The 21250-nt window shown below is 47.6% G+C and overlaps 6 protein-coding genes across 6 annotated transcripts; 3 read left to right on the top strand and 3 right to left on the bottom strand.

Annotated features, from left to right (window-relative positions):
• Positions 1-1882: 1882 nt before the first annotated feature.
• On the bottom strand, positions 1883-5011 carry GGS25DRAFT_494413 (uncharacterized protein). The gene is made up of 6 exons (XM_049261355.1): positions 4722-5011; positions 4288-4577; positions 3787-4105; positions 3402-3590; positions 2804-3265; positions 1883-2733 (listed from the first exon to the last, which is right to left on the bottom strand). Exons 1-6 carry the CDS (start codon positions 4723-4725, stop codon positions 2123-2125), a joined length of 1875 nt encoding a protein of 624 aa, XP_049115520.1. The 5' UTR covers positions 4726-5011; the 3' UTR covers positions 1883-2122.
• A 1697-nt stretch (positions 5012-6708) lies between these two features.
• GGS25DRAFT_494409 (uncharacterized protein) lies at positions 6709-8641 on the bottom strand. The gene is made up of 2 exons (XM_049261354.1): positions 8449-8641; positions 6709-8379 (listed from the first exon to the last, which is right to left on the bottom strand). The coding sequence occupies exon 2, from the start codon at positions 8105-8107 to the stop codon at positions 7316-7318; it is 792 nt and encodes a 263-aa protein (XP_049115519.1). The 5' UTR covers positions 8108-8379; positions 8449-8641; the 3' UTR covers positions 6709-7315.
• Positions 8642-8797: 156 nt separating this feature from the next.
• GGS25DRAFT_522636 (uncharacterized protein) lies at positions 8798-10892 on the top strand (the record flags this gene model as incomplete). The annotated part of the gene is made up of 7 exons (XM_049264276.1): positions 8798-9079; positions 9338-9490; positions 9647-9773; positions 9967-10175; positions 10271-10291; positions 10430-10670; positions 10768-10892. The coding sequence occupies 7 exons, from the start codon at positions 8798-8800 to the stop codon at positions 10890-10892; spliced, it is 1158 nt and encodes a 385-aa protein (XP_049115518.1).
• A 4361-nt stretch (positions 10893-15253) lies between these two features.
• On the top strand, positions 15254-16820 carry GGS25DRAFT_494399 (uncharacterized protein). Its single transcript, XM_049261353.1, has 2 exons — positions 15254-15840; positions 15895-16820. Exons 1-2 carry the CDS (start codon positions 15654-15656, stop codon positions 16632-16634), a joined length of 927 nt encoding a protein of 308 aa, XP_049115517.1. The 5' UTR covers positions 15254-15653; the 3' UTR covers positions 16635-16820.
• Positions 16821-18361: 1541 nt separating this feature from the next.
• GGS25DRAFT_319453 (p21-C-terminal region-binding protein-domain-containing protein) lies at positions 18362-19720 on the top strand. The gene is made up of 3 exons (XM_049257806.1): positions 18362-18408; positions 18586-18759; positions 18872-19720. Exons 2-3 carry the CDS (start codon positions 18673-18675, stop codon positions 19652-19654), a joined length of 870 nt encoding a protein of 289 aa, XP_049115516.1. The 5' UTR covers positions 18362-18408; positions 18586-18672; the 3' UTR covers positions 19655-19720.
• Positions 19721-20781, bottom strand: GGS25DRAFT_319380 (chorismate mutase). Its single transcript, XM_049257805.1, has 2 exons — positions 20567-20781; positions 19721-20504 (listed from the first exon to the last, which is right to left on the bottom strand). The coding sequence occupies exons 1-2, from the start codon at positions 20635-20637 to the stop codon at positions 19787-19789; spliced, it is 789 nt and encodes a 262-aa protein (XP_049115515.1). The 5' UTR covers positions 20638-20781; the 3' UTR covers positions 19721-19786.
• Between the last annotated feature and the right edge of the window lie 469 nt (positions 20782-21250).

Below are 21250 nucleotides of genomic sequence, written 5' to 3'. Positions count from 1 at the left end.
TGACCCGTTGGACCCGTTTATGTACTTCGTACAGTACATCCGTCTGCAAGTACTACATATGTACACGCAGCAATTGGGGCTGAGCCTGGTGAGCCATCCCGAGTTGCATGTTTAAGTGTTCGGCAACTGCCAATCATCAATTATATTGGAACACAGTAGCTTCCCACGGCGTCGGAACCTCAATTGTGTCCAACATTTTGAGTTCCAACTTTATTGAAATGATGCATTTCAAGATGAATGTTGCACAAAATGTTGCACAATAATATTTATCCCGCCACCTGCTTTTTTTTTATTTTCATCAGTCACAAGTTACTAACTATTACATTATGTACTATTAGTAGTAACTACCTAGAGCCTCGGCATCATAAGTTGATTGGATATTTTACAATATCTTCACCTGGCCAATGTTTCTATCTGATACCTATCTCTTACACTCAAGTTACCAACATGCCACCATGTCATCGGACTGCTGTTAATCATTACCAAGAATTATAGTCGACATCAGTTCATTCGAAAACGGACATGATAATACCTACTAAGGCACATGCGTACATAGTAGGAGTTCAAGGTCCGGGGCCTAGGTCTGTATGCTAACTACATGTATGTAGTGTAATGCTCGATCTATGCGAGATACTCACTGAAATGTACATGTTCGATTTGAATCTTACAACATAATTAGTAGATAGCCAGCATGAACCTCTCTCAGCTGATCTTCGGCACATTCAGTCGAAAAAGGGCCCTATCAACCCTTGCAGCCGTGTCGTTGCATCGCTTCCCCCGCGCGCGCTAAGGATGTGACAGTGTGATGTCAACGAAGCTGCTTAACGCCATCAAATCGACCAGTACGTTCGTCGACCACGGTCTAAAATATCAATGCCATTCAATATTCTCTATATCAACTTTAGGTACCTACCTAAGGGTGGGTTCACTGGGTTGGGGGTTTTGGTTTTGGTTTCGCCAAACATTTACCTACCGAAGTCAGCCCAGTAAATGTCCAACACACGAAACACAAGCAAATTCAGTATTGCGCTTCAAGATATAAGATGGGGGGCGGGGGGATATTGGTACACAGATGGCCATCAACGATTTGTGTAGCGCCCGCTGCATGCGCCAGGCCTTTTCGCCCCTGGGCGGCAATCATAGCTATCTATCTGCCTAAGCTGTCTACCTACAGTAGGTAGGTATACCTACCCAAAGCTTGATAACGGATCTACGACAGCCATTGAAGCGCATCATCGACGATTATAGTACATTATATCCCTGAAAATGATTGGCCCGGCTACCCCCCTGCCATATTCGCTTGGAACCGTTTTAGGGAGGTCTCCTCACCTGTTATGTATCAGGAAATCGTCATCCAGTTACTTCTAGCGCCATTGAGACCACCCAAACTCCAGATCATCGCAAAACTGTTTTAAACCGGGCATCCAAGCTGACCCTCGATTCTTCAATAGAGGCCTCTCCAGATAAGATCATCAAACTCAGTATCTAGCCTTAGGTAGAAAGACTATCGCCAACTATCGTTCCCTGGTATTTAGCGCTTCTCCGGTCCTTTCTACTCTAGGTCACTAGATTACGAAGTGTACTATGTATGTAAGTGGCACTCAACGCCAGCAGCCCGTCTACGCTTTTGAGATTTCCCCTTCCAGTTCACCAAAACTGTGAAATATGCCCACTAACCTCTGTCTGTGTTCTCTCATATCTCTCGTATATGGCTTTGCCAGCTTAAAAATTATTAGCTCCAGCAATCGTCGACTTGTTTCCGATACTTTGATATTACATTGTGAGCTCTGCTCATTTGATCTCCTATGTGACTTGCGTAGGTAGGTAACTTAGATACTTCGTTCTTTACTGCTACTCGGCCACGTAACAATACTATCGAAGACTCGTACCTAGGTAGTTACCTCGTCAGTCACAGGGCAATGTTGTGAATTGCATACAAACTATAGTTGTATTTCAGCTACAATTAAACATCGTCATATCGTCAGCCTAGGGATATGATGCCCCTCCCCCTCTCTGCCCCCCTGAAATGGCCTTAGGTAATTCATAGGTATCGTCTCCAAAATGAGCAAAGCACCTCCAAGTGCCTATCCAACACATCATTCACCCTCCTATCCATCAGCACCTAAGACTTCTTCTCATCGATCGTCTTCGGCGGCGGCACCCGTTCCTCGTCACTCTCCCGATCCGAGTCCTTCTTCATGTCCGCAAAGTCCGTGTTGAGGACGAACTCCTCCTGGTCGAGGTGTCTAAACGTGAACCAGAAGACGACCGTGGAGACCGCGCCGATGATAGTCGGCGCCGCAAACGCCCAGATGAGGTACGGGTCGCGGATGGCGGGTGCGGTGCCGAGGCCGATGGCGGCGGAGACGGCGGTCATGGCGAGGTTGATAGAGGCGACGAGGCCTTTCATGTTCTTGGGGGCGCGCGAGTAGGCGATGCCGTAGGCGGTGACGTTGACGAAGATCTCGGAGATGGCGGTGATGATGACGGGGATCGCGTACAGCGAGTACGAGATCGGGGAGACGGTCGTCTCGCCCTCGGGCAGGATCTCGGCGCACGTGGTGGCGTTCCAGCCGCAGGGGGAGGTCTTGTACACGTAGTACTGCAGCACGGGGTACCCGATGGAGCCGATGGTGCCGAGCGCGAAGCCGAAGGTCATGCGCGAGATGGCGCCCCATTTGATGCCGCGCTTGCGGAGGAGCGGGTAGATGACGTGGTTCATCAGAGGTACAACTGTATGAGATAAGTCTGTTAGCAACCTGCGCGCGCACGTATACCGGATTTCATAGACGGCATTACTCACCCAAGACGATAGAGACGGAGTTCAAGTTATCGAGCAGATCGTTGGGCAGACCGTTCGTGTCCATGCCCGCGGTAAGAGCGTTAGCAGCGGCGCCGAGACCACCGTCGTTGATCTGCCAGATTGGCGAGAAGAGGAAGATGCCGCAGGCCTGGAAGGTGCGGCGCACGTCGTTGACGAACTGGTCATCGTACTCGTACTCCTTGGTGCTGCCGGCGGCCTTGCGCACGCTCGGCTTGCCCGCCTCCCAGAACCCCTTGCGGCCGATGCGCTTGATTCCGCCGTGCGCGAAGATGTCGCCCAGGACCTTGAACACGTTGCCGAGATCTGAGCCTCCGGGAGGCTGTTTGACGAGGCGGGGGTTTAGGTACCATAGTAGTGGTGGAAGCATTAGGTAAAGGATCGTGGGAATCAGATACGCGGCCCAGTAGCCCACGAGCTTGGCCAGGTACGTGGTGGGAATACCTTTGAATGCGTTAGAACCAGAAGTAACCCAGATCTCTCTTCTTTCTCATTTCATTCTCAAAAAATGAATCGGGGGAAGCTTATATGAAAAAATGCCGGATCGACAAATTTCCATATCATATCACAAAACACTTACCGAAGCAAGCTCCCAAGTTAATCAGCGCATAGAACCACAACATGATCGTGTTGATAGATTCTTCGGGGTCGACGATCACCTTCTCGCCTTTCTCGTCGGTGATGACGTGGGCGACCTTGTGAGGGCTCTGGTCGATGATGGTGGGCGAGATATTCGGCTTGAACTGAGCAGCACCGATTGACAGCATATCTATAAGACGATTAGCAAGCCATTCATAGAAAGATACCTCGTGCACTGAGACACTTTTATGTGTTCCTTTTCGTTCTGACTAGCCCGAAGGGCCAGATCATAATGAATAACGATGTAAAAAAAGAAAATGCTACAACATACTACATAAACGTTAGCATTCCCATTGACAAGAGTAAAGAGCGTTCCAATACATACCACAGAGACAAGGCAAAGGGACCGATGGCGTTTCCAGAGAGCAGCACTGGCGGCAAGGCCGAGATGATCATGATGATGTGCGCGACACCGCAGATCCCGACACCCCAGCAGATCATCTTGAAGCGGCCGTACTTGGTGTCCGCGAGCCATCCGAAGTAGATGGGCAGCGCGTAGGCCAGGAACTTGAAGGCCTCCGTCATGGCCGAGGCCACCACGGAGCCCTTGCCGAGAGCGCCCGCGGTGTACTCGGACCCGGGGGCCGTGGCGCCGGTGCCGTTTCCGTCTGGCGGCAGAGGGGCGCGGATGAAGTTCTTGTAGACCTGTTATGGATAATGATGTTAGTCAACCGTAGCACGTTTCAACGTAGTTCCCTTCTATCTCGAGAGATCTTTATAACCCGTTTTCCTTTCCCCGTGTGATGGATCCCTATCCTACTAATTTACAAGGAGTGGGGAAGCCTTCAAAGTGAAGTTCGACTGCGGTTATCGTCGTAATTACTAACCTGATTGCATCCGTAGTAAGAAGCACGCTCAGCGAACTCGACGGCGCAGAGATAGTAGCAAGCCGCGGGCATCTTGCCAGCCACCCGCCTTAGCGTCTTCTTCTCCTCTTCCGTCGGGAGGACGAGGCCATGGAAGGTCTCATGGCCATCGCTGGTGACGCTGTGTTCCTTCCCTAAGACATCTGTCCCTACGACATCTGGCTGGGTCTTCTCGTTGAGCGCGCCATCGTCGACAGAAGCCCGCACGGCGCTGACGGGAGCCGCAAGCGTGGGAATAGTTGTGCCGGTATCTGGTGGTGTAGGCGGTAATGGTTAGCTCTCCGAACTATTGCAAGCCAAGATGTCTAAGCACCTAGGTGTCGATCTCGCAGGTCTTGGGGGGCGTTAGGACCTGCAAGGCACACACACACACACACACACACGTAAAAACTCACCCATTGGAAGAAATCAGCTTTGCATGAAGAAAACTGTAGGAACTTCGAAGGCACAAAAACGCAGACCTGTTGACTTGGGGTGGCAGCCAAGATAAGGGGAATTTTATGGGAGAGCGCTATTATGTATAGGTAGGCACTACGGTAGCAGAGACACAAAACACACAGGATCCATCATCGGTGTGTTGGACCAATATACATACATGTCAATGTAACGCTACACACAACCAAGATAAAATGCAATGGGCAAAGGCCAAGCCGACAAGGTCATGATAGCCAAATTCGCCTTAAGCGATCACGACTTTTGTCTTAAGTTAACTAGGTAACCTACAGGACCTAGACTACCTAGGGTAGGTAGGTAGATCACTTGCAGCTTGCTTATCAGCGGCGCGCGATGCTTGGTTTTCTTTTCCGCCATATCAATCTTGATATATCCTAAATGAGGTTATCCGCAACGGACACGGCCAATGAGAAGGCGACCCGGCACCTTGGCTAACTAATCTCTCTCCCTCCCCTCCTCTCTCACCCCCCCCTGGACCATGATCCTATGAAAATGATCCTCGGGGCAGGCAAGCTTTCTAGGTGTACAACTGGGTACGGCAGTTCGCCAAGCGTCTTGGTAGTTAAGGATAAATTCATTTACAGAATCCTTCCTCCGGCCGACGCCCAGACAAACATTCCGCAATTGAGCCAATGAAAAAACGCCAGAGATGCGGCAGAGACTTACTATACGATCTTTCCCTCTCTTTAATCCGGCCGGGTGACCCCTCTGATTTCGTGCTTGTAGGATCCAGTGCTGTCTCGTCAAGGGATATTGGAGGTTTCCAAGTCTTCGCTTCCTCGGAACGTGCCTAACGACTAGCACCAGAAAGAGAGGGTATCCGCGATGTTGCAGGGGGGGAGTTAACCATATCATAACAGGTTTAACTGCATTAGGTAGGTCGTTCTGGGGGGGCCGTTTGAGACGATAAGGCAGGTGGATGGCGTTGGCCCACAAATGGTGTCGAAGAAAATTACGGATGCGACATACTCTGCTTGTTAGTTACATACCTAACCTTAGGTAGTTTTTCAGGATATCGAGAGGAGCCCATGATAACATATTCCTATCTAATGGCGTGCATGGATCCCTACATTCTAGAACCCTGAACCCGTCTTCCCCAGCTCCCACCCACGCGCGCGAAGAAGCACGCACAGCTACGGCACACAGGGGGTTGGACCGGGCTCGACCGATACTTGAATTGAGCGAGATAGTCTAAGGTTAACTATGTATGTAGATAGATGTGGATGTCTATCTTCATCGAGGCTGCCTATAAATGCTCCATGTACGTCGATGTAAGTTAGTTGATCTTCTCGTATTTTCGTATTCATAGGTATGTTCTCGTGTTTGATGCTATGAGAATGTTGGCCAAGTTGTTTTAGCTCCCGAGTCCCGATAGCCTGGGAAAAAATCCGAAATGCTTAATGCTGGAGCTAACATCAAACTACGCATATGTCATATATGTGTATAGATAGAACTAGCATCCAAGGGAATGATAAGGTTCTAGTCTACGTATATATAGATCGTACTATGTCTGTAGCGTTGCTGGTTTTCTTCACCAAGTCTTGTAGGCTTCCTCACTAGGTTAGGTAGCTTGGTATTTAACCTTATCATATACTTAGTACTAAGTAGTAAGGGGGGGCGAGTAGATTGATCACGATGTCCCTTGAAGGATTTGAGACCGGATTTTCTATAGGATTCGTGGAACAATATTCGCCATATGTGCCTATTTGAGGGAGGCATGAGGTGACAACTGACATCTGAAAGTATGCATATTGTGGTATCAGTGTATCACGAGGTGGTTGGATTTACATATCTACATTCTACACACATAAACACAATAATTAGCAAACAAAAAGCGTTTCTGTGTAATAGTAAATCTTGAATATTCAACATAGCCTGTACTAAGGATCCCTGATCTCCCAGCCTACCTACCTACCTACCTACCTACCTACCTACCTACCTACCTACCTACCTGGTCCTACCTACATAGTGTAATAAGTGTATATTAGATCATCAATTCGAATGTCCAATCAAGAATATGGTAATACACAACATGTAGCTAGCCCGTGCCCAGCCAATGCCCCTGGCGCTTCATGGCACGGAGCAGAGCGTTGATTTGGCCAACTTGTTACACAGAAGAATCCTCATGTCTCTTTTGAGTCTTTTCTAAGCGACTCGCATCGCCTGAATGTCTCGGAAGCATCGAAGCGAATAGACAGCATGGTGACCCTTGTAAGATTCGGCCGACTGGCCGACTCTGTCCGTTTTGTGTCTCCTGTCGTGTATCTTGAATACGGACAACTGCATTTGTATGAGTCCAGCACTGTACTATGTAGTAGTCTAGTATTGCATGTACCTGGTTGTGTAACTTAATTATATCTTCAATGTTGCTGTGAATACCTCGGTAGTCACATAAGGGCTCGCATCAAGCCGGAAAGGTCTAGCTTCTGAACAAAAGTTCGACCTGCTGTACGCCGTATCGTCTGCAGGACACGATGCCAATATACTTGGATCGAAATCCGTTGTCGACGTCCGCCAAACTTATCTGCTTAAGCACCTACCCTTCGGTAGATTCAGCATAATACCATGCCAAGTACGGCAGCATTCTGTTGCTAAGCTCCACGTGTACCCGGTAGTCTTGCCACAGAAAAAAGGGAGGCAAAAACGGCGTACCACGGCTACGACAATGCGCATCAACAATAACCAGAACATTTCTAACAATATAGTCCAGGGTCCCTATTCTGCTGCTAAGCTGAGAGTACTTGGCAATGATATTGGAATGCCTATCAGCCGGTTCGCTCATAGTGCTTCCACGCATAGCCATATTGAGCTCATCTCTCAGCCGAATCCAGTTATTTCGCTCCGCGCAAAAGTTTCTCTCAAGCTTTAGGAAGGAGTGGTTTCTGGGAAATATCCAGGGTGGAATCGATCGAAACCGTAGGCATGCATCCCACAGTCTTGCTATAGGCTCCTGGCGATCTAGCACGGTCCGTATCGAGTAAATGTTCCACGAGCTAAAAGCTGACGGCGGGCTTTCTTTTCTTTGCGGTCTCTTCCAGTGTGGGTTCCAGTGTGGGCGTTGCTTTGGCATCTCGGGCTCCTGTCGTGGTCGTGGCCGTGGAGGAAGCTCCCTGTCGTAGGCCCGGCGGCGGACTGGATCTATGAGAGTCTCATATGCTTCTCTCAGCTGAACAAAGTTGCCGTGACTTGCTTCGGAGGACACGCCAAGCTTGTCTGGATGATACTTGAAGCTCAGTTTCAAGTAAGCGGCCCTAATGCCACTCACATCAGCGTCACGGCTGACATTGAGTATGGTGTAGAAATCTGGCTTCTTATTGTTGTGATCCATATTTGAGTTCGTTTTCTTTGTCACAGTTATATCGAGTCTAGTCCAAAACCACAAATTTCGAGCCGAGACAGTACTATATATATATGTCTGTCCTGAAAACGCCGAGTTACTCTACTCTTATGTACGAAGTGTCTCGAAAACTACAGTCAGAAATTTCCAGCATGTCAGAGCAAGTATCATAGCAAGTGCACGAAGACATCTATAGGGAGTACGTCGAATGAAATGGAATATGCTCATTTACAAATTATAAGTCACTACGTATCTCTGAAGTGGTACGTAACATCTGATAATTCAAGAAGTATATTTTAGATGTGCTGTTTTAATGTAATCATCTACCTTAGGTCATGCCATGATTCGAATGAAGTCAGATATTAATCGGCGCGGTAAAAACACCTGAGTGATATGAGTAAAAGCACCTCACACCCATTTCATAGTCCAGTCCTGGGACTGAGGTGGCTATAGCTTGAGATGACGCATGCTCTTCCCATCCCATACTGTGGAGAGTTTTCACACATAACATTAGGTCTCGTCATCGTACCAATAAGTTGATTCATATTGTAGGATATAAATACGGCCTCACCGGTCTCTTTAAGACTTAAAGACTTAACTCAATATTTCATACTAGCAACGTAGGAAAAACAATAACAAAATAATACCCAGCAGAACACCTACCTCCAATATTATATCAACATGCCAGAGAAAATTATCCTCTACTACATCAACATTAACAGCGCCGACGATGTCGACAAGCTTGTGAAGAATGTCTTGGAGCTGAAGGAGTTGGCGGATAACCTATCCGACCTTGGGCCGAAACGTCTAAATGAATCAGGCGCAGACGATCTCAGAAACTGTCTCGCATGGGTCACATTCTCGTGGAACAAACTTGACGACGTCAAAGAAACATACAAGGACAAATCCGAGGTCCAAGAGGGACTGGATAATCTGAAAGACGTGGAGACGAAATTGACGAAGGTGATCGAGGACAGTGCCAAATTGAAATCTTGAGTCGTTTGTTAAGACTTAGGTATCCATAGATAGAAAAAAGAGAGGCAATTTTTGGCCAGACTTGACCCTCATATGTCGTCGTCTACCTGGCTCCCACCAAGAAAAAGGTGGCTCCTCTAACGAACTGGCTCCATCCGAGCCTACGATCGGGCAGGATGTATAGCTCGGTCTGCGTACGAAGCCCACAACTCGTAGTTCTTCAGCGGTACCCTCAGCTTTGTTTAGGCCTGTTCATCAGATGAGGCGGCTAAGAAGCTCACGGGCGGGCTGAAGGTGAGCATCGTGAAGACCCCGATCAACGGTAGCGCCAAGGCGAATCTCTCAGACAAAGGCGAATCTGTGTTCAAGAACCTTAAGATCTTGAATAGCGGCGCAATGGTCAGGAGTGTCTAAAGTAGAAAACGTCTGCCGCGTTGCGGTGGATATGCCCACGAAGCTAGCAAAACGGCTGAACGAACTCCATTACCCGCTCATGCCACTGAGGGCTTGACGATAATGTGAGCCGCTTTATACGCAACATCGACACCAGTTCAGTCATCAAGACGACTGCGACACCGCTACAAACCTTTGCCTGAACTGCGTGACGGCACGATTGATGAGAATGCCAAGGTTGCTGAACCCCAAGCAGTTGTGGCCCTCTTCCATTCCAGCAGCGCATTGAGTTCGCAGAGCAGTTTATCACGAAGATGAACACCGGAGCTAGCCGTCGATGGGCAAGAAATGAAAATGGTCCAGGTTTCAAGAGCGCAAGAAACTCGAGCACCGAGTAGCTGGCTATACCGACGATAGACTGCATCACTAAATACTGCCGTCGGCTCAACCTCCTCCTAGATGATGCTAATGGTAGCTTCTAGGACGATATATCTCTTTAACAAGAACAAGGGACAATCTCTCTAGAGCGGTTCCTAAGAAGAACGTGAAGCAAGGGGGTACCCCGCGAAGGAAGCAATGGAGCCTATACGCCTCGGCTGGTAACACGATAACACTCTTTCTCGGTCTCACCGAAGCAGCTCGGCATTATACCGCGTATCATCGGTCCCAGGACGACATTGCCGCGCGAATCGTCGACCTCGAGCCCGAGATTTGGGGCTATGCCGATTGAAGACCAAGACGATACTATAGGTAGTGGCCGTGTTTGCGTGCACTGACAGTCACAAGAGCACCGAGATCAGCGCTGTCGTTTGTACCTGCTTCGCATTGAGATCGACGATCACGCACGTATCTTGGTTGTGGGCGATCGTGGTGCCAAGCAGTTTGCGTCAGTGACATTGATTGTCATCTGCTTCCGCATCCGGCGATTCTTGCCCCTTTTCCCAGAGTAAGACGCTACTCATCATCGACACACCTGGCTACGGCGGCTCTTGTGGCATCGAGCGCGATGCCTTCGACACGGCCAACCATGCCAACGCCATCATCTTCGCCTGCCGTGGCAACGAGGCGTATACCACGCCCACCATCCCTGTGTCAATATGTATCTTCCCACTCTTCACGGAGGACATCCACAGCTGTCTGTACACCGTCTACATCTTTAGTGATGCCGGGGTCTCGCTTACCCGTGGTGCACTGTAGCAGCTCGGACGGCTGGTCAAAAATGGGGAGGTCGCGAACAGTTGCTAAGTGCATTTGCTACGAGCCGATCATCCCCATCGGCTAAGTGGAGACGCCGATTCAGACTGCTCGTGCAAGCGGTGCCCTTCCCGAGCAACTGGCCCAGCCGGCCCAGCCGGCCGCAGCGAAGAATGCCCTGATCATAGCGCGCGTGGACAAGGATAAGAAGTAAGTGGCGACGCGGGTCTCTGTGGTCCCGCGTGACGTGATCGACGCCGTGTCCAAAAAGACGAGTCGACGGATAACGCCGTCTCCCCACAAACGCGTGGAGGATGAAGGAGAGATCGTGCAACATGTACAATCAACTCAACTTCGCGAGCAGCTTCCTTCCGAGGTCCAGGACAAGGCACAGACGCCGCTCATATAACGCTGTCCACTTTCCACCGCCTAAATTTCCACCGCAAATCTGCCTTGATAAGTTGGAGTAGGTATCCGGATATGTTTGTCAGCGACTTTGCGGAAGCGCTTTGAGAAATCCCAGGCTCAACAGCTTGAACACGACTGAGTTCAAGTCAAGCGAATTTCGAAGCTGATTTTGGCTTCAGCCAGAGCCCACAAATCAGAGAGCCCTTGAACGTCATTGTCCACTGGAAATAGATAATTGAGAGGATGAGATGCTTAAGCACCTACTTACCCAGGTTGGTAATATATCGCTTGCTGCTATACTGAGTGAAAGACACCAGGGTTCTTTCCAAATATTGAACCCCTTTAAGACCCCCTTTAAGGCTGGAGCATATACACTTTAACGTCATATTGTTGAAACGAATCTCGATAGGGGAAAAAGATCAAATTCCACTCTGGGCCTAGCCTCAGATTTTCTTAGATTTAAAACAGATGGGCCATCAACCAGGTACCGCTAGCAACATAAATATGTATGTAGGCACATCATTAGCAAGCGAGAGATGATCCCCTGGGGTATTCAGGTACATACGTCGCTCACAACCCAAATAGTTAGATATCTCATGCAGAATACTGACTCGATCGATCGCATCTGTCTTTTAGTCTGCGAAAACGAAAAATAGCATAGACTTTCTTACTTCACTTGTTTAAAACTTGGTCTCTCTATATCTTTCGACATTGCTTCGAGTTTTGAAAACAGGGCCGGATAGGACTAAATCGGATTAAAGTAGGCGTCTTTATTACTTCATATTCGGAGTTTGACAAAGTTTGAAAACCAACCCAGGTTACCATGGATGTGCTCGAATGTAAAAGTACATCGACGAAGCGAGCAGTACATAGCGTTGGGCTGAAGGAGCTGAAAAGGCTATGGCATACCAAGAAGCCCTTTTATTGGTGGCCAACCGCGCGCGCCTTGGGAAATGCAGCTAGAGCATCTTATAGTAACTTTTAGGCGTTCGCAGAATTTCTTCGACGGCTTGAGACTAGATGTTGCAAGACTAGTCGCGCGGTACGTTGCATGTCTTCCGTATAGTTAACGGCAATACTACATCAAAAGGCTGCTTGATTCTCGAGTTGGCAAATATCTGTTTGGATCGACACCGATAGCTCATGGGCAGATTGAGAACCACAGCGTCGGGTTGTGGAGATTCTGAGACTGATTTTCTTGTCCTTGCTCAATGTCCCTGTCGATCATTACTCGCGCACGATGTTTACCTGAGCCTGGCCAGCAATGGACCATGGATCACGCAGAATTGTAGGCTATCCGTAGAAGAAGATAGAAGAGTTCTTGATGCATGATTTAAGAGGATAAAACATTGAGATAGGGAGAGGAGAATGGACAAATCTCAGCGTCGATTTTGCCCTCTAACACATGGGTCGACGATTAGTGAGTCGATGTGGTTTCGAGTATCACCATCACCATCACCATCACCATCACTCATCTTTACCTTTATCGGACGCAGTTGAGGCTCGGGAAGCGCGGGTGCAATATGCATGTCTCTTAAAGTCAGATAACCGTTGCACAATTTAAACATACGAGCTCTCGACGGAGATATAACTATGTGGTGACACGCTGGCCTCGTAAAAGAGGGGGCCTTGCCTCGCGAGGGCCGGACAAATAGAGAATCGAATACAACCAAGACCCGTTCCGTGGCGAAGACCCTGAATATCCACTTTTAGAACAGCGGAAATGAGGTGATCCACTCACTAATGCAACGTATCGACCGAAAAGCGTGCAATGGGTTCCTTACTTGCCTGGAGAGCCGATCCGAGAATTCCAAATCCGAGGAGACGCCGGCGATCGTATATTATACGTCACTTCGTGCCGTGACAATGTAGGTAAATAAATATTTAGTTACATAGCTGTACGTGATTTTTAGAAAGCGGTGAAGGCCCAGAGAAGGCTTATGCATCCTTAAGGGAGGCTTGTCATGTTGGCGCAGGGCTACATATGGTCATAATACTTTTAAGGAAGACAATGGGTTTGGACTGTGTAATGGTGGTGATGATAGTTGAGTTGGTTCATGAGAATGTAAACACTAGTTAGTGTAGCTTAGATGATAGGCTACTTGAGTATGAATATGAAATAATAGTAAATGCATGTAGATGAAAAAGGTAGGTAAGATAGGTCTCGGCACATATTACATATTAGTATATTACATAGTTAGTAGAAAGCTGATGAAAATCATGACGATGATTTTAGATGATGTTCATAGTTTTCGAGGGGTAGAAGGGAGGAAAGGGAAGGGGATAGGTTGAAAAGGAAGTTGAAGAATTGAAGTTGAACATCATTGATTGAAGAGAAAGGGGGCCCATGGTACATCAATAATGAAAGAATATTGAAGTGAAGTAGCAAAAGATACTTTGATTGAGGCGTAGCACTTTAACGTTGTCTCGCTTAAGTTTCTGTACCATGAAATAAGAAAATACAAGGGTCCATGGATACCTACATGTACCACCTAACTAACATTGGTGCCTTCAATGTTCTTGATGTTGGCTAACTATCCATTAACTAACTTGAATTAAGTGGGTGAGCAGCTCAGCCCCCGCTCAGGCAACCTTGGAAAGCTAAACCCAGAAAGGGACAAGCTCAAAGCTACAACTTTACCAGTTTTATCATTTTAGTTTGTTATTTTGTACTTTACACTTAACATTTCCATCCATCCATTGGCAATTTGATACTTGCATCCCAACATTGAACCCACTCACCGCTGGAGTTTCGGCAGCAACCTATTACCTACACTGGTCTTACAGTCCTACACTACATACGTATGTATGTATTGAACATACTTTGTGTACATACCTACATAGTACATACATGTATGCCAGTTATGGATGCTATGTACTCTGTACATGTGTCATAGAAAGCCCCTTCGCTAAGGTACATACATCTAGTTACCTAAAATATCCTTTCTTGATCGATGCCACTCTGCCGCCATCGTTCGTTCGTTAGTCTTTATCCCTGTTTCCGCCCTTCTTAACGGATGTCCTTAGCTGTGGTGCTATGCCGCTGTGTGGGGTTTATAACCTGGATAGGTCAGGACAAAGAACGACGGGACGAAGAACTCGAGCCCCCTCCCCAGTTACATACACTACTTGATTCAAGACAACACTAGGCGGGGGGTTGGGGCTGCATCTGATGGCCTGACAACCTGAAGATGATATGAATTCATGGATGGCAGCATGGTAGGTAATCGCCGATGATCTGTGAGTGATTTGCTCGAGTCTGTTCTCCAACTATCTAATCTTAGATATTATATTCTCTCTTTCTTTGGTTAGAGAGAAAGAGATAGCCAATTCGCCCTCTGGAGCCAAGGTTCCATTTGATGGGTATAAGCATTGAACCAGGACTGTCTGTAGGCATCTTTATTTCGAATAATATTCAGGTACCTAGCCTACAGGTACCTATGTAGAATGAGCAAGCTGCAAGGAAGCTTGCGTGATCTCTAAAGACGTTAATGATTTTTACTTTCTATCAAGCCTCTTTCAACTTTGTTCTACATATAACGACATGTTTGACTACGCACATACATACATTGACACCTGTTGTGCACTCTATTGATACGTATCAATATCGTACAAATAGTCTTTCTTTCTTTTCTACTAATTATTCCGCTTACGACTCAGCCTTTCCGTCTATTTATTTTTAAATTTCACGCCTAACTAACTAATAGTTATAGTTATTCTTCTTCTTCTAATAACCACCTCTTTAATGCAACAAATAGTATAACTATTATAGGTAGCCGCAAAGTTACATAGGTAGTAAAGATTAAAAAGACTTTACTACGTATGATTGGACCTCCCTACCTGGGTAAGTAGGTACCTTGTCAAGTATGAATACTAGAATACGGCTATGCTCGCGTGAGGTACTTGTACATACAACGTACACACAGCTAACACACAGTCTACCCATCCATCCTATACATGTAATAATGTCATGTATCGTATACCTCATCCCCGTACTCCATAGATTTGGTAGTACATAGTAGTAGTACATACACTACATAGTTACATGGACAACCCTGGAATCACACAGGCCCTGGCTGCAAGTGCTCGGTTTTGCTTCTGACCTGTGCGTTCGTTTGCATAATAAGCTCGATCCCCCTCGCCTCATCCACACCTATCTCTTCAAACATATATTTATTCCTTATTCCCATATATAAATCTTGGTTATATTCGTATGCACTTTCGAGGAAGTACTGATTGACGTTTCAACCCTCGCCGAATACCCGAAGGCGCTTGTACTCATTAGCGCCTTCACTTGCGTATATAACATCCCCCTCGGTCGTTTTCCCTGATTCACGACCACGACCTGACGGTACTAGCAAAACTTATGCGAGTAGCTTGAACCCCGTGATACAATTCTTAGGGTTAGGCATTGTATTTTCAGCTGAACCTTTAAAAAAGCCTTGGGTTGATTTAAATATGAGCTGTTCTTCGACGAACACATCGTGGTTTATTTCTTATCTGGCTCCCTGAAATACTTGAAATATTGAAATATTTTTTGCCCACCACTTTCATAACTATATCCACAATGGGTCACTCCAGGTGTATCTCGACTTACGACGACGATTTCGAATTCGACGACGCTTACTTTAGGCAATTCTACAAGCCATTGTCTAACCTCCCCACACCGCCGCCCTCCTCCAAAAACTCATCTGCAGCTCAAAGTCCTCGAATTTTGGCTGAAGATGTCGAAAGTGCTAACTCTGAGTACCTTGGTAAGTAGTGGGACATTCAGCAATTACATGCTTTAAGCTAATCAATTTTTTTAGGCCCCGCTGCTCACCTAGCTAGAATGCTACCACCAGGAGCTTCATTTATGACGCCGTCTATCCCTATGGTGCAGGGAATCTTAGCACGTGCGAACCTGCCAATGGACATCATTGCCCTGGCGGTCTGCATTTTGGACTCCTTGAATGCCAGATTTTCTCGAAGCTGGCGAATCTCCTTCCCCCTGAATAAGCATGCCGACCTGCCGAAGCGCCACACGCTCCCTTCTGGAGCTGTTCAAGCCCTGCACATAGACAGCGTGTTCCCCGAGATCATCATCCTGACCTCGTTAATAATTGCCGATAAATTCGTAGAGGATTTACAGGAGTCGATTCAATACTACAGTTCGGCGTGGGGCCGAGACGTCTGGACATGCGAGCAGATCAACTTCACCGAACGATGTATCATGGAGAACCTAGGCTATCGCATTTTGCCGCTGTGGGAGGAAAAGTCTATCAAGCAAGCGAGGCACGATATCGAGATGGCCAGAAGGGAATTGCTTGAGGAGGGCGTGGAATTCGTGTGCCACGAGAACCAGCCGAAACACACGAAGACGATGAGCTCAGGCCAGGCTGTGATAGGCCTGGGCCTGCAACTTACCCCTACCAAGACTCCCAATTCAGAATCCATCACCCCGTTCAGTCCAGTTCAAACCCTCGACCAAGCCACTAAGAACGCATTCAGCGTTACGGACCTGCCAAGCGATTACCTGTGTCTCCCCTCAGCGTCTCTTCCTCGGTGAAACCAGGATTTTTAATTTTTGCAAAAACCAAGCAATTGCTTTTTTTATCATCTGCATAGCATGTTATATGGATTGGGGGGGCCTTGCGTGAAACCAGGGTTTTTGTGGTTTCATTCGGCATCAAAAAGAAAAGACAATTTTGCATTGAATTTTTACACAACATTTTTTTTTTTGGCAATCCTAGTTCAAAATCTTTCATGTTCGAATTAAAAAACTCCATCCGGACCAAGGGGAGTTTTTGGGAATGGGAGTTCAATGGGAAAGAAAGGGCCCGGGTCCTGGGTTAGGAGTACTGGTCGTGCATTCTCGCTTACGAGCTCACATAAGGGGGGACACGCGTCCTACGGAATTATACCCACTAGTAATATATTGGTCGTTCGAAACCGTTCTTTACCTTGATGGCATCAACAATGCCTGTCTTGATTGCAATGGCGTGCTATATAAATCTATATTGCGGCGAGGAGCATATACGTGCATATGGTTAGAGAGGAAATACCGTGCTTGATTATATCTCGATCCCCATTTATCAGCCTGAACCGACTTGTAGTACTCATCGCTAGAGTTCGTAAGGCGTTCGTTCTATCATCCCCCCCTCCCCCCTATACCCCAGATTTTTATGATTCGCCGGGTAACGATGTAGGCCACATGAGCTCGCATGAATCGGAAAATTTCCTGGCCAATGAAATAGTTACCGGAGTTCTTGAATAGGCATGGCAGATTTTCGACTCGGACAGGAAGGGGTGAGTGGGCTGCATGCTATCCAAGGTCCAACCAAGGGGTGTGTCGATCCTGATGATTTTCGATCTACTCTCACCACCAATGCCTAAAACCTATCAGGTAGGTAGGTGCAGGCAAGTTAATGGAGGGTTGGGCTGGCCGAGTGCTAAGCAACCTACTATCGTCGCCGCCGGAACTCACGAGGTAGCACGAGTCATGCAGTCACACACCTCTCTGTCTGCATATATTTACAACTCTATATCTAGAGAGATGTATATTTTGATGGTGATCACGCAAAGCTGCGAGATCGAAGACGCCATTCTTGCTTGCATTCGAAATCAAGCTGATCGATCGATCGACGGAGCTTCTTATGCTATGGTAATAATAAGAATAGCACAAATAAAAATAGAAATAGAAATCAAGAAAAAAAAATTAAAGAACACGCGTACACCATAAAATTGGCTAAAATACCTCGGCATCCGCTGCGACGGAATCAGGCCGCAAGACCGGGAGGGAAAAGAAAAAGGTGACTTCACGGAATGCGGGCGAGCTCTGACGACAATGCCAAGTCGGACGGCAGTTCTCTCTGACAGTGAGCATTTCTTCGTATTTCCCTTTTCCTAAGTTGCCCAGTCTCAGCTGATATCTCTTCGTGAGGTTTATTTTCCTTGGTAATCTCTTTTACATTTCCATATTTTAGGTTTCGTTTTCACCTCTAGATATTTCAATAGTCTTAACTACTTAAGAGGTTACGAACGCTTGCCCAACCTTAGTAGGCCCACCATCTTCTGAAACAAGAGTATAGTTGAATATGATTTCGACGATATACGAGAAATGATAGATGAAATAAGCATTAACGTTCGTTCAAAGTTTCTTGAGCGTCAGACTTTAGCAGAAGCTTAAGGTTGATTGATTACTAGGTACCTTTCAAGTTATCTATCAACTACCATGCCGCCATGACACTGATGACAGAACTGTAAAGCGTCCACGGGTACCTGCTACAAGGTACTAGGTACTGTAATAAATAGTACTAGGTACTTTACCTAGTAGCCTTTAGGTACGTAGGCCGCTAGATACGGGCCATACAGCTATCAAACCCAAACCGGATTAGTGAGGGGCAGTCAGCCAAACGGCAGAATATTTTTTTTTCTTTTTGTGACACACCGCCCTAGACTATCAAGTTCTCAGCTCAGCCGCTGAACTACATATGTATAATTTAATTAATGTTAAATAGCTTATCTACTATCGAAGTATTTACTTTACGTATCCTACCTAATACACATTCAAATCAGTAAGACGAAGAAGAAGAAGAAGAAGCAAAATGGCAAAAAAGCGAGCTAGAGAAGCCGACGGCGCTGCTGAGGCGCCCGACAAGATGGTAGAAGATGGGGACAGCTCAGACGATGACGTGAGTTAGGACTCAGCACCCACCCGACGGCGCATTGACTCAGCCGAGTCAGCCAGCCAGTCCAGTCCAGTCACACAAACCATCCCAGCTAACCAAGTGGTGTGTGTCGCAGGACTTCGACATGGTGAACGTGGACTTCGAGTGGTTCAACTTCGACTCCGAGATCGACTTCCACGGCACCAAGTCGCTTCTGCGCCAGCTCCTCGACGTCGACGCCCCGCTCTTCGACATCTCGGGCCTCGCCGACCTGATCCTGTCCCAGCCGACCATCGGGTCGACCGTGAAGGTCGACGGCAAGGAGACGGACGCGTACGCCTTCCTGACGGCGCTGAACCTGCACGAGCACCGGGAGAAGAAGCCCATCGCGGACCTGACGCGGTACATCTGCGAGAAGGCGCGGACGAACGAGGCCCTGGCCGACGTCGTGCCCAGCCTGCTGTCGCCTGGATCTGGGAAACAGCACGTCGGGCTCGTGCTCTCGGAGCGCCTGATCAACATGCCCTCGGAGATCTCGCCGCCCATGTACGGCATGCTGATCGACGAGATCGAGGCCGCCGTCGAGGACAAGGAGCCCTACGAGTTCTCGCACTACCTCATCATCTCCAAGACATACAACGAGATGGAGTCGACGCTGGACGTGGCGGAGAGGAAGAGGAAGAAGGGGAAGCAGGACGCGACGCTCTTCTACTTCCACCCCGAGGACGAGGTGTTGAAGAAGCACGCGGTGGCATACGGCAGCTACGACTTCACAAAGATCGACGAGGCCATCGCAGATAGCAAACGCGCTTTTCAAGAAATGGGTGTCATGCCTCGTGGCTTCATGATATTAATTGAGGCTAGCAAGTTTGTAGGTGCCGCAAAGGCAATTAGCGAATATCTAAGCCCATCATCTTAGATGAATCAATTCAACGCAAATATAAAAATACTCTGTCAAAGCCAGTGCTTTTCGTCTTTTCATTTCTTTTCCTTTTTCTTCCGTCTTACCATTCCGATGCCTCTAATCCCATGTCCCATGAGTTTCACCCCTTTATTCTAGCCGTTGCATGAGGTAGTCGACTTCCACTTCCTTGGTTAACGGAATAACAAAGTCTCTGTACATGGAGACTACAGCCTCGACGTTAATTTTGCCGGCGCTATCCGAGCCGTTCGTAGATGGGTCTGTGCCATAGGTGCGCGCCTTCAACGCCAACCGTGCTAGCACCTGCTTCTCGACCGCGGCATTGGTAATGGATTCACCGATTCCGTCTCGGTCGCCTGCCTTGATCATGTGGGTGTAGGTCTCCGGGTCCGATTGGAACTTGGACTCGGCCACGAACTTGCCAAAGTGTATCCTTCGTGATATGGCCTGGAGACATGCGATGTCGCAAGTAGCCGAAGATCCGTAGTTCTCGTCCGACACGCCACGATCCGGGCCAAAGTCTGGGCACACAGCAGGTAAGAACTTTTCGATGTAGAATTTCTTGATCTGCTCGTTGACATTGACGTTGTTGGGGTGGAGAATCTTGGGGTATTCGAGGGGCTTCAGGATGGGTTTCTGCAGGGCTCCGGGGAAGAACGGGTACTCGTCAGGAGCTTCGTAGCGTCGGATCAAAGACTGTAGCTTCTCTTGCTCTTGCAAGTACCAATCCATAAAACTAAGAGTCTTGTCCTGGCCGATTTCTATTGCGCCCGGGGTGTAAACGGTCTTGTTTAGTGGGAACTGGACTCGCTCGATTAAGTGGAAGGTAATGGTATCTTCTAGCCGACTAGACACCTTTTGTTAGCATTACGGCTACTACACGGCGTGAGAAGGGCGAGCTTTGTATACATTAGCTGGTAGCGAATGTTGGATAGGTCCAGGGCCTTGGAGGCATCCTTGAGATCGATTATGGCATCCATGTTTAGGCGCTATTTCGCTTCGTTTGGTATATCTTCCGTGTCTTCCGTATATATAGAAACGTCGACTAGGACATGAACTTAGAAATGAGAAAAGGGAAGTCTATTAGAATCTCTGGCCAGTAAAGGGATATAGGATATAAGAAATGTTGCTTATGACTGGATAACAAAGAGCATGCTGTGTAACTATAGGTTGGTAGACACGGTTATAGCACGGCTACTAAAAAGGCTACTTAAAAGAGGCGGGGCAGTTTTTGAAGTCAATGAAGTTCGGTCAATGAATTGAGTTTCTGTCAATGAAAGAGGGGCTCCTTACATAGTAGTAGGCATGTACCACCTTACTGCCTTAAGCTAGTAACCTAGGTGTTGGGTACTACTGTGTAAGTAGCTGAAAATGACAAACATTTGAACAAGGCTGAAGGGTGAAGGGAGAATATCTCCTTTGTCGCAGCCGATTTTCGGGCAGCACAAGTTTTAAGATTCGCTACCTGAAATGCCCGTGTTACCTCCCTGTGTACCCTGTGCATGTGGTATGTGTTCAATCAATTATTGATGTGTTGAATAAGATTTCCATGTACTAAGGAGTAGAGGAAGGAGCAAGCTTCAAGTGATATGG

Source organism: Hypoxylon fragiforme, assembly GCF_022984875.1.
Source record: "Hypoxylon fragiforme strain CBS 206.31 chromosome Unknown GGS25scaffold_6, whole genome shotgun sequence".
Taxonomy (NCBI): Eukaryota; Fungi; Ascomycota; class Sordariomycetes; order Xylariales; family Hypoxylaceae; genus Hypoxylon; species Hypoxylon fragiforme.
This window is presented reverse-complemented; position numbering and strand designations above follow the sequence as displayed.

Excerpts from the sequence above, each read along its gene's own strand:
- GGS25DRAFT_494413 (XM_049261355.1), bottom strand. Across the intron at positions 4,106-4,287 it reads CTTACTACGGATGCAATCAG|GTCTACAAGAACTTCATCCG; the intron begins GTTAGTAATTAC and ends TATCCATAACAG. Across the intron at positions 3,591-3,786 it reads TCCCTTTGCCTTGTCTCTGT|ATATGCTGTCAATCGGTGCT; the intron begins GGTATGTATTGG and ends ATCGTCTTATAG.
- GGS25DRAFT_494409 (XM_049261354.1), bottom strand. The coding sequence starts at position 8,107 with ATGGATCACAACAATAAGAAGCCAGATTTCTACACCATACTCAATGTC.
- GGS25DRAFT_494399 (XM_049261353.1), top strand. The coding sequence starts at position 15,654 with ATGGGTCACTCCAGGTGTATCTCGACTTACGACGACGATTTCGAATTC. Across the intron at positions 15,841-15,894 it reads TGCTAACTCTGAGTACCTTG|GCCCCGCTGCTCACCTAGCT; the intron begins GTAAGTAGTGGG and ends CAATTTTTTTAG.
- GGS25DRAFT_319453 (XM_049257806.1), top strand. The coding sequence starts at position 18,673 with ATGGCAAAAAAGCGAGCTAGAGAAGCCGACGGCGCTGCTGAGGCGCCC. Across the intron at positions 18,760-18,871 it reads GGGACAGCTCAGACGATGAC|GACTTCGACATGGTGAACGT; the intron begins GTGAGTTAGGAC and ends TGTGTGTCGCAG.
- GGS25DRAFT_319380 (XM_049257805.1), bottom strand. The coding sequence starts at position 20,637 with ATGGATGCCATAATCGATCTCAAGGATGCCTCCAAGGCCCTGGACCTA. Across the intron at positions 20,505-20,566 it reads AACATTCGCTACCAGCTAAT|TCGGCTAGAAGATACCATTA; the intron begins GTATACAAAGCT and ends AAAGGTGTCTAG.